The 11,932-nt window shown below is 41.0% G+C and overlaps 3 protein-coding genes across 3 annotated transcripts in view; 2 read left to right on the top strand and 1 right to left on the bottom strand.

The window, feature by feature from the left end:
• Positions 1 to 1,235, top strand: part of LOC118404531 (epoxide hydrolase 1-like) — a 10,198-nt gene extending 8,963 nt beyond the window's left edge. The window contains exon 7 of the mRNA XM_035803670.1: positions 38 to 1,235. Coding sequence (XP_035659563.1) covers positions 38 to 260 — 223 coding nt within the window. The 3' untranslated portion in view covers positions 261 to 1,235. The remainder of the gene's footprint in view (positions 1 to 37) is intronic.
• A 390-nt stretch (positions 1,236 to 1,625) lies between these two features.
• On the top strand, positions 1,626 to 6,536 carry LOC118404532. Its single transcript, XM_035803673.1, has 4 exons — positions 1,626 to 1,923; positions 3,919 to 4,924; positions 5,244 to 5,381; positions 5,779 to 6,536. The coding sequence occupies exons 2-4, from the start codon at positions 3,931 to 3,933 to the stop codon at positions 5,910 to 5,912; spliced, it is 1,266 nt and encodes a 421-aa protein (XP_035659566.1). The 5' UTR covers positions 1,626 to 1,923; positions 3,919 to 3,930; the 3' UTR covers positions 5,913 to 6,536.
• LOC118404530 overlaps positions 6,085 to 11,932 on the bottom strand; it is a 26,599-nt gene continuing 20,751 nt past the window's right edge. The window contains exons 2-7 of the mRNA XM_035803669.1: positions 9,882 to 11,460; positions 9,498 to 9,660; positions 9,016 to 9,103; positions 8,365 to 8,522; positions 7,859 to 7,948; positions 6,085 to 7,672 (exon numbers count right to left, since the gene is read on the bottom strand). Of these exons, the coding sequence (XP_035659562.1) occupies positions 7,081 to 7,672; positions 7,859 to 7,948; positions 8,365 to 8,522; positions 9,016 to 9,103; positions 9,498 to 9,660; positions 9,882 to 11,460 (2,670 nt within the window). The 3' untranslated portion in view covers positions 6,085 to 7,080. The remainder of the gene's footprint in view (positions 7,673 to 7,858; positions 7,949 to 8,364; positions 8,523 to 9,015; positions 9,104 to 9,497; positions 9,661 to 9,881; positions 11,461 to 11,932) is intronic.

The following is an 11,932-nucleotide window of genomic DNA, read 5'->3' as shown; positions in this document are numbered from 1 at the left end:
TAAACTTCTCATTGTTTTCCCCTTTATATTTCTCCAGCATCCCTATTGACATTCCGTCCGCCATTGCTGATTTCCCACACGAGTTGTTCCACACGCCCGAGCCCTGGTGCCACTCGCGGCTGCGCAACCTGCTGCAGTACACCACCATGCCGCGAGGGGGACACTTTGCCGCGCTGGAGGTGCCCGAGCTCTTCTCTCAGGACATCCGGGACTTTGCGCGGAAAGCAGAAGCGTTCTGGCGCCGTCAAAGTGAAGAATAGTTACCAATGTTGCTTATAAAACTTACGTTTAGGTATATCGTATATAGTACTAAGCATTAGAACGATAGATGTCAAATATGCCAGTCAATGCATTAAATCCAATGGAAAAGTGGATATAAAGAAGTTGTCATCGTGTCAAGTCTGTCAAGAACCCAAACTTCAGACCATGAAAACTTACGTACCTCAAATGCTAACCTGCTATGTCAACTGTTCATGAAATGAATTCCTAAATAAATTCCACACGGCCATTCTGCGAATATAGACCAGAGCCCTTGAATTGGTCTCTTTTGGCAACTTATGATTATTCCACTACTGTGTGAGGATGTGAAACCCTCCAAGATGAAGACAAAATATTTTCTAGTCAAATAATTCTACAAGTCTTTTCTGCCATAGCAACCCCCAAACTGCTAAGCTATATACATAAATACTTCTCCAAAAATCCACAATAAAGAATTTTCGATGTCGTTGGTCCATGTTTATGTTTTGCTCTATCACCTATTGCGTTACCTTTCTAGTAACTGTAAAATGCGATATATATTGGGGGGGGGGGGTATATTCCCCCTTTTTACAGTGTTCTTTTCTTTGTGGAATTAAAACCACCGCGAGTACTTAACATTACACGGTAAACCCCTGCATGGCCGTTTCAACAGTAAAGCCCCACAAAAACTCCGTTTTTTCCGTTCCTTGAAATCCCAAATCCCCGCGAATATTCTCCCTTTTACGGTATACGTCATGTGACATACTGTACTTCTTTTGTTGCAAGGACAACAGCGAATGCAAATATACATGTTCCTGTTAACCACCAGGATGTTGTTAAGTCTTGTATACACATGATAAGTTAAGGTTACTAACTTAGGCTTAAGTAAATTCGTTAGTTCCTAGTTCCAGCCGAATGGGTTAATAAATACAGTTCATTAATTCACACAAGTAGCTTCGTAAGTAGCGTCAGGCGTATTAGAGATTTACCTGTGCATATATTGGTTACCATGGAAATTGACAATTGTAAAAGGCGTTTCAACTAGTAACAAGAATAATGTCTTTCAATCTTACATCGCATCACATTTGTTGTTACACATCGTACGATTTTGAAGTCGCAGAATTTTCAACAGAAGCCCCCAAAGGTATAAGAAAGCCTTTTCCAGCTGAAGTACACGCCTATCTCAAAGCCACGTGCTCAAAACTCTCTCAGTTTGTGATCGTACGACGTTCGTATGAATTATGTGATCGGGTCCAAAATCATGCCGCGTTGTATATGTTTATACAGTAAGCAACCCGAGCAAAAATAAAAGATAAGACAGCCAAAATTAGAATCTTTGTTTTCATTCTTGTTAAATCTTTTCCAATACCGCAAAGCTGGGGCAAAAAACATTACTTTTAATGACAATGTTTCTAATTATACTTCATTATAATTCCATGTTAGGTCCTGACCGCTACTCTTGTTCCACACGACACAAGTATGGTAATGGCGAAAGTATCAACTGTTTGTGACTGTTTAAAACATTTTGCACAAACAACACTTAAGAGTAGAGCCTATTAGTTATTGCTTTACGAACTGGGGTATTTGTATCGTTGGTAACGTACAACGCACACAAGACACAGTATTCGATTTGGAAGGGTACGGAAAGAACCTAGCCGATTTTGCTCCTAAAAGGCAACAAAAAAGGTATTTTCTATACGTTCTTGTACATGTGTTATGGCGATATGTTATATATGTATAAGTACCACTAATCGGTACACAAGACCTTAGAAAAATGCGGTGTTTCTGGTGATCTGACCATAGCGAAATAAATGTTACCCTACCTTTTTTGGCCGGCCGCTGGCGTTGGCAAATTAAATTAAAGATGACAGAAGTTTCTAACAAAATTTGTAGAAACCTTTTTCAATATGTTCTCCTCATCTCTGTCGAAATAGAAATGTGTGATCGTACAGTGTTTATTCGTACAATCAGAAAATGATGTTGAAAATGTAATTGTTTCATGCTTCTCTGTTTTACATTGTTGGACGATGGTTTTTGGATCCCTTACACTGAAATCTGAAGAAAAAAAGAAAAAGTAAAAAAGAATTTCTACCTACAAGCCCTACTTTTTTTCAGGTCCGTTATCGGAAACAACGTTTTTGTAGGCCTAAAACGCTACGCTGCAATCTTGGTGTTTTGAGGGCTAGAAATGCCAACGAGTCCTCTTGTTCAGGTAATGTTGTTCTATTGGTCTTGAAACCAACACCAAGTGCACGTGTGTTTTCACTCCTTGTTTTGTTGTCCATCGATCCAGAAAAACACTTATGAAAACGCTACTTTATCAAGAGTGCTTGTGAGAGCCGTCAGCAATTGAGCTCCAATACTCCCTGTTTTTGTATGAAGTGGGGACAGAATTGTTCTCAGAGAGCCGTCAACGTATGTTTGGGAGCACTTGACTCACAAAAATCGTTAGTAGCCCTCTATAGAGATGTCCAGAGCTACCTAAATATATTGTCGTTGCTGCTTGCCACTCTGAATACTGAAAGGACGTGGATATGTGACGGTATTTTGAGCTTATTTGAAAAACTGTGTGATTTCGTACGTGAGCATAGCCTTTCATTTTTGTATAAAGGCTATACTTCAAGTGTATAGTTCTAAATATATGTGTGTCGGTAAATCCATAGTCGTTTCTGTGAAGGATACAGTGTTGTAGTGACTAGCAAATGAGTAGGTTTAGCTTTTTTCGGTTGCTCATGTTTTTTCTCAGCAGGTGACGTCATCTTCGTGACCAAACGATTTTTTACCTCATCAATTATTGCATTTTTATTATAATCTTTATGTACAGGTTCTGTAGGGGATGTTCGGTCCCGCAGTTAAATGTAGGGACAGTAAATGATGATGTTAGGGGGAGGGGGGCTTTAACACAATACTCAAGCTGTCGTCTGAAAATGACGTCACAAGCATGGCGGATGTTTCGTCATGTTGACGATACACCTCTTGGCCTAATGCACTGTTTACCTCCACCGATCTCACATGTTATCATGTTATCATTTGTTTGTATACAAACTGCTCCGCCATACAATTGTAAGCCATGATTACTGGTATAGTCCCCTTAGCAAACTCCTCTAAATATATTAGCAATGTTTGAGATCCTGGACCTAATGTTTGTTTGACACAAAAGCGCTGTTGTTTGTGTATAACGAGGATTATGTAGTTGGTACCAGCCTGGTAACCATGCCACCGCGAACTCGCCAGTATCTCTACGGTACTGGGAGTGCTGCCCGTCGTCATAGTTCATTCGTACAAGCCGGTGATTTTGTTTACGGGGTTGGTCTCAATTGCTTCACTAAGAATTAGAAAAGGCCGGCTGGAAATATAAGCCGTAGAAAGATGTCATTGCATAGTATGACTTGGGCTAAGTAAGACATGTACACCATTAAGCTGGTCCTTTGAAAATGGTTACCAGGTTTCTAGGTTTCAGGAAAAAGGTAAATTCAGAGGACGAAAAAGCAAGGTTTTGTCGTATTTTTGACAAAATTATTGGCCTTTCAGATTCTAATTCTATCAGCTAAACAGACGAAATGGAAACCTGGCAAAAATAGGAAGCCGTATAAAAACGACTGAAATACGACCAACACAAGTGTCTGGATACCATACTCTGCTTGTAGAGTACTTTAACTATACGATCTTTTTCTTCTCTAGATCAAGGAAGGGATGGCGTTAGCTCTTCGGGCACCAGAGCACAGGTCCCCACGCATGGAGTCCGCCGTGCGCGCGGTCAGGCGGGAGGCTCACCGTCTAACCAGAGACGTCCAGCAAATGTACAACGAATACATTTCCTTTGACTCCAAGAGGGACCATTTCATAACAACGCTCAACAACGTGTACGCTCAACTGAGGAAAACTCGCTACCTCGGCAAAGGGTCCGACATAGTGACCTTGGACGCTGTGCGAAGTTATGTCTACTTCAAGGGCAAAGTTGCCGTCCTTCGCGACTTCTTCTCACTCTTGGATAAACTTGCAAACATTCGTAAGAAAGTGAGGGCAAACATCATGCCAAGGTTACGAAAACTTGTAAGTAGTGAGTTGAAGACGGTAGAAGACGCGTTTCGGAGGTGGGGGAGGGTCTTGCAAGGAGACAATGACTTTCTTCGGTCTGTTACGGACGCGGTCTTAGAACATTCCCCCGAACTGAGAGTAAAGAAAGAGAATTTGGGAATTCTAAATCTCTTGCCTGAAATTCTGACAGCAGCTTTCGACTGTCGTAACGCAATCGCTCGTACTTTTGGAGACAATGTACCAATACACGTGCAGCTAGAAATAGTGACGTCACCGAGAAAGAAAAAGTCGACGATCCCCACTCTCCCTCGTATCTCCACACGAGATTTGGATCAGCGACGAGATTTCACACGCACGCGAGATCTCGGGCGAGAGTTCCCGTCGCGGCGAGATTTGGGTCCACGACGAGACTTAGCCACAAGACAAGGCTTGAGGAGAGAGGATCCACCAACCACAACGTCTACAGAAGAGACAGTGACTCCAGAAGAAGCGGAGAGAATCTTCCAGTCCACCTTGAGACAGAACAAACCGCGGAAGAAAACTTCCAGTACGAAGGGTCAGAAGAGGCGACAGGGCAAAGTCTCAGCCAAGAGCCAGGAAAGCCGACTGGAAGAAGAACTGCGAATGCAAGCGGCGGTTGACAGAGAAGGTACCATACATTTGCGTCACAGTTAATCCCTTTTTCACACATGCTTACTTAACCATGATTAGTGTATATCTTTCGATTAAAAAAGCTTCATAGTTGCTCTTTTGCACTGGTCCGCAACAATAATTTTCCACTAATAATTGACTTCCTTTACCTTCTGTCTGTACTGTGTATGCGACACCTTTAATATAAGTTTCTAACTTGAGTGCAGTGTCACATTGTTGCGTTATGCTGTCCAAAAAGCATTATCAATAGAAAAATCACTTTCCAGTGAGGAATAGAACAAAGAGTGGAAAATGTCATTTTTTTATGTCCTTGCCAGAAATGGCGGAACTACGAGAAGACGTGACGGCCATTAACAACAAACTGGTGCGCCTGTCGCTGGAAGTGGGGAGGGAGTTCAATAGAATCAACCGCAGTCTGGAGGAACTGCATGCTTACGTGGACGAAGGGCTTTCAGGTTAGAAAACTTTTCATTCCAGATTCAAAATCTATATTTACTTTTCTCAAATGCCTGAAAATGATATTTTTATTTTTATTTAGAGGATAGTACTTGAATGCAAGTTCATCTGTGACGGTAATCAACATTATGATACAATTTTAATCTTTATAACTGTACACAAAATAAAGTCTCCCTCTACCGAGACGGGGGCCGATTCCGACTTCCAAACACCTTTGACCTTTGCTGACGTCACACTTCCGGTCTGGATGTGTGTCATAGGCTTTGGATCATTACAACTTGAAAAGGATCAGAGAACTGATCGAAAGCTTGTTGGTAAGCGCTTTGATCAAGTTTGAAATTATATCATAATGATAATAGTAGTTTCAGATTTTCTTTACTTCATTCTTTTTCCTAGGTTTGGTGAACGATTCGGGCATCGACACTGACATCAGTGCGCATGCTCAACAGAGACATCCCTTCTTTGTGACGCAACGCTACCGAGAGGTGTCGAAGTCTCGCCAGTCTCGCCTTCCAACCGACGAGAATTGACGAGATTTCACGTTTCCTTTGCGATTTCGAACACTTGTCAAAAATACATGTTGTAAATACAACTCATTAGATAAGAAAAAACAGTATCTATGTGTTTTCAAATCGATCGAAGTGTGGTGATTTTATGTAAAATATGGCAAATCATTTGACGAACTCGTAAAAAAAAATTTAGTGAAGGCAACGGGTATAACGTTTTTACAAACCGCTGTATATGAGTAGCTTTAATACAGCAAAATGTAAATTCCAATATTTACAGACGTACATGTAGGAACAATCTATACGTTTACACAGAAGACTTTTAAAAGAATAACTTTTACTACATAGCTATACTATATTAATACACAATGAATGAATACAAATATGAAGAACAATTTTCTCTAATATGAAACAGGAACATGTAAAACGAAGCATAAACATAAAAAGTATCTAAAACCTAGGTCTTACGTTCTTTCTGGATGAGTTTGTAGAATTTGAACATGAAGAAAAATCTGACGAAATGTTTTAAAATCGTGCTACATATACATGAGAATGGTCTACCCTGTATACATAGCTGATATGTAACGACAAAGATACAAAACAACATGTTTTTTTGTGTCAGATGCAACATAAAGAGTGAGAAGTATATTCACCTTGAATCCTTGATTATAACTCATAGAGGATTGTGGGTAAATCAATACGTCACGGGATTCGGAGTTCCAACTGCGCATGCGCAGCGAAATGCAGTGTGGGTAATATGTCATGGGTGAAGATCCAAAGACGTAAACAAAACAAAACAGGTCTGGACATGTATTGACTGCAGTCTAGAAAAAAACTTTTTGTTTGCTGCAAGAACTGAAAAGTTGCGAAACTTAACCTTTGACATATTACCCACATTGCATTTCGCAGAGTATGCGCAGTTTAAACCATGAACCACCTTATTGTAGAATATTTGTATCGTCTTAAAACACATCAATGAAAAATCAGCAAATATAGCTTTTGTATCAAGCACCAGCCCTATTATAGGGCAAAAAAATAATTCATCAACAATCAAAGTTATTGACAACAAGAAAACAAGAGAAAGGTATGGTGAACTTTTGAACATACAAAAAATGAAAAACCAGAAATGGTCTTTAAAATTTGAATGTGCATAATTTTTGTTGTCTTTTGTTGTATCGTAGATAACTAGTACTTAATCGTCCTCGAAGTCATCTCTGTGTCCGCCTTTATGTGTTGGTAATAGATCACGGTTTGGTCCAACATCATAACTGCCTGCACGATCCCAACCGAAGCCGTTTACGGGAAAATCCGGTCCACGAAACGAATCGGGATCTTCAAAACTTTCTTCTTTGGACCACACTCGTTCTCTTTTTCCCGCCAAATCCTGATCAGGGCCTGACTGGATTTGGTGACGATCGGATTTTGTTTCAAGTGGGAAATCAGGACCTCTGAACTGATCCCCAAACATGTAGTCTTCTGGATAATCCTCCGACGAATCGATCGGTTCGTCTTCCTGGAAACCCCCATGTGGACCCTCATCAATTTTCCAGCGTGGGTTTCTCGTTAAACCGCCATTTGTATTCACGGCTTGGTCCTCCTCTGGCCAATAATCTCCCAGCTCGCGCTCAGAGGGTTTTTGGTTGAACTCTTTGGGACGAATCTTCATGGAGACCTTACGTAGGGAATATCGAGTGCCCTTCCACGGGTACCAGTATACACCGTTCAAGTCACCATCGTACGGACCGGTGTGGCGGTAAACCCCATTCAGATTCGCACTGGTACACCTGACGAAGAAGACATTTTCGACATTTTGATATATTCACTGTAATTTCATATCGAATATTTCTTGTTTTCAAATTATATTTAAAATCTAAATCCACGTGTATGACAAAAGAAATATTTCAAAAATTGAAGCTATGGTGTACAACAAACAGGCAAAACTGAAAACTAAAAAGAAGCCATGTACGTACCATGCAAACCACCAGCCCCCTTTGCTGTACTTGGCACATTCACCCTCCTCCCACCGGTCATGGTCCTTGTCCTTGGTGCTGAAGCGCCTCCTAACGGTTTTAGATAAAAGCGCAATAGATGAAACAAAGACAAAAACATGATCTCTTTTGACTGACTGTTTCGAAATTTTTCTGGAATCAAAACTTTACGCCATGTCTGACCCATTAACATTCAATCACCTGAACGGGGTCCATTTGAAAAAAAAGTACTTAAGACAAAATCTGATCGTTTTCAAATTCAGTCAGGTCCTGATCAGGATTTGGCGGGAAAGGAGAACGGGGGTGGTCAAAAGAAGAACATGCTTTTCAACCTTGCTCCATGTAACTCTCAAACTGAGTATCGTTTGAGTACCAAATTTTCAGAGAATACCGTACATGTGAAATAAGATTATCATGACAACGCTTGTGTCATTATGACGTACTTAATACGAAATTACACCAATTGATAGTGTTTTAAAGCCTCTTACCTATCGCCCAGTCTGAGTCCGTCCCCGGCGTCTCCACTGTACTCCCCCAGGCGGATTCTGTAGGAATTGCCTTCATCTGACACGTACACGGTACTGTACTTCGCGTACACCGCCATCCCTACCCAGTCCTCCAGGTCAATCCGCATCTCGTACTCACCCTACGATAAATATAGAACAAATGCGTATAGGAAATCCGCACCAATACTAATCATGGTATGGCATCTGCATCATGATGGAAAAGCATATCTTCTGTTGGCATGGACAGTATCTATGGACAGAAACTGGCTTATTGGATAGTATTTTGGCCCATGGATAGACTTTTTCCAAAAGAAAATTCACTTGGAGATCAACCCAAATTGATTATAAAGCTGGGTTTTGTCCATCATATCAAACCTTGGCCTGATCCTTTGGTCTTTTTCAAAACGACTCACCCACTATTTTGGACACGTGACGAAAGAAATGGGTAGAATGTGCTGACAAGTCTGCATTACAAATTCACATTGTCAAATATAATAATATGAAACCACCTGCAGTGACCGATTTTTTATTCATTTTTCAATGATATAAAGAATCATAAATACGGCGAAAAAATACAATGTAGAGTAATACAACGTACTTTATCAAACTCTTGGAAATTAAAAAAAAAGTTACCTGGTCCGTTAACAAGTGTAGGAGCTCATTCCCAAGCCAGTACTCAGTGTGAGGTGATCCGAACCCGGCTTTGTACTCTTCCCATGTCCTACATAACAACAAAACATAAAAGTTGAACTTTACAATACCTTACGAAAATAACTTAATTGGGTTGGTAGGTCATGAGAAAGTAGAGTTTTCTTTTACACAACCAGTTAATATAAACTGCCTACGTTTCAATGCCTATTAGACATCTTTCTCAGAGCCTCTAATTTGAGTTCTGCTTCTCGCCGCTACATGTAGTCGATGTAGGTGGCGCTTTGGGGCGAGAACACAATCCCAAACGTGGCTTAATTTGTAACCCCCATCTTACAATATCATCTGATTTTCCTGAATTGACAAAATGTAAGATCGTGTCTTCGCAACAGCGATGTTGTCTTGCCAATTTCTATCTTACTCAACCTGAATCCAGCGCGTGCGGTGGCTCCTACTCTACTACTGACCTGTAGAAGTCCACGGTCCCGTTGCCCCTCCGTTGGATGACGGTCCAGCCGCCATCTTCCGTCTCCATGTCGCAGAACACCTGCGTCACCTCAGGTGACCCCTCCGGTTGGATGCTGTACACGCCGTTTTGCCGCTGCCCAAACTTGTATACGTCCGCGCAGTCTAGAAGAAAAAATAATCCATATCATAAGATTCATAACATAAATGTACACCTTAAATACATCCAAGTTAAGTAGGAGGTTTAGCTATAGCTTGTAATCGTATAGTTACGTTTAGAACAACGATGGCTGACCTATGACATCACAAACAAAAATGGCGGCGCCTATAGACCAAAGGGTAAAACAAAATAGTTGTTGCTTTGCAAACCTGGAACAATTACTTACCTTTCGCGACAGCAGTAGGAAGACCTAAGTTCATATCTCTAACGATGTCTATGACATCGTTAAGAGCGCCCCCTTGCGCGTCCAGTGTTTTTCGCTGTAAGTTCTGATCCATGGCCACCCTGTTCAAGATGGCTTCGTGGTCGCGTAAAGTTTGGTCGTTGTTTCTCGTCGTTTCCGCCACAGAAACAAGCTCATTGGCCACGCTTTCCTGTACTCTACCGATCTGTAGAATAGTCTTCGTGTTTTCGTCTATGACGTCGTCTAGCGTGGTTATCTTTTTGTCGAAATAATCTCTCGTCTCTTCTTCTTTTTTCTCGACTTCATCTTTCAGATCGGATATAGAAGATGACAGAGACGTTAGCCTATCTTCGTGTCGCCATAAGAAATCGTTGTTAGCGACTGTCTTAGACTTCAATCCGGCAACATCTTCCTTTAAGAAATAGATGTCGAATGTAGCGTTGCCAAGTTCTTCTTCCGTTCGAAACGTTCTTTCTGAGAGGTCGTAGACTTCGTCGGTAAAGGTGTTGATTTCGCCGGTGAAGTTTTGGAAGAACTCGTCAATACTGTCCAACTTCTCGTCTACTTCTTGAATCTCGTCTCTTCCAACGAGAATTTGTTCAACCAAGTTGACGAGCTCGTCTCCTAATATGGTCACGTTCTTTCGCATTTGTTCCAGGACTGACGTCACTTCCGGATTCATCCCACCATTGTTCATAGTACCCAGGATTCCAATGGTCTCATTTCCTTGCTGTACTAATGTATTAACGCTTTTCGCAATGACTCTGAATTGTCCAGAAATATTTCTGACTGCGCCCTCACTTTCTAATAATCTTGTATCAAAATCTAGTTGATTTTTCCTCAAGGTTTCAACCTCCTCTCGTAGTCTTTGTTTTTCAAGCGTTTCTTTAGCAAGTTGGTTTTCTAATACAGCTACTCTGCCATTTAACGTTTCACCGTATATTCTGTTAAAGGCGTCGTCATCTGTGTCGTTGCTCGTGATTGGTAGAGTTTCTATAAATGGCGGCGGAGCTTGCTGGGATTCTTTGACGCTTTCCAGCTCGGCTTGCAAACCGGAAATGACGTGTCTGAGACCGGAAATTTCGTCAGTATGTTCAGAGACAGTTTTTAACAAGAACTTCATCATCGTCATCATATTCTTGTTGACAAGATCCTCCATTTTGAAACGATCTTTTATCGCCCTCATAAGATTCGACCCGGAAACGTCGTCTGAATCTTGCTTGGGATTATGGGTAATTATCTTAACATGCTGTGTGTTCTCTTCACTCCCATCATTCCCTGCTGATGACGCACGTCCGCTCGGATTCCTGCCGACGTTGATGTTATGCACCATTGTTATAACGTGAGGACGTCTACCACGGTTGACAGTATGACGTGTTGATGACGTACTTCCGGATGATGACGTACCACCAGACGTTGACCTATCACCAGGCTCCTTATGGACAGTTCCGGTGATATATGTTTGTGGATGTTGTATTTTGTGGCCAGAGTTTGTGACTTTTTCAGCATTATTCTTGAGAACATCATTGGTGTTTAGCTTGTCAACGTTGGACGGTTTATCCTAGAAAAAAAGGAGAGTATATGTAAATCTTATTAATTTTTGCCATCAACACAGTTGTAATATTGAGACGTAATACAATGCGAGGAGGTAATCTCCAAGATAATGTTAGAAATTAATTTGATTTAATTTGATTTATTAAAGCTGTACAAAACAGGGTCAGGGTTACCTAACTAGCTATTAACATGGGCTACCCATGGTAACTGAACAATATACAAATTACAACACAGGTTGTTATATGTTTTATATACACAGGCGCTTACAAAGCACCATATATCTAGACTTATGAATCGCACACTCGGTGTTCAGGCCTTTTTGCATCATTTAGTGACATTTGGTAGCGTTACAGAAATGACGGGTAAAACATTACAAGAAAAGAGTTCTTAATTTTGCGAATTCTTTCATCTGCTTGAGTGAAGACAACATAAAGGATTGGGCACGCAAATCTATTCTTAGTATTGCGTGAGAAGGGTTA

Source organism: Branchiostoma floridae, chromosome 17 (genome assembly GCF_000003815.2).
Source record: "Branchiostoma floridae strain S238N-H82 chromosome 17, Bfl_VNyyK, whole genome shotgun sequence".
Lineage (NCBI taxonomy): Eukaryota > Metazoa > Chordata > Leptocardii > Amphioxiformes > Branchiostomatidae > Branchiostoma > Branchiostoma floridae.
The sequence above is the reverse complement of the archived record's forward strand: the minus strand, read 5'-3'. Positions and strand labels throughout refer to the sequence as shown.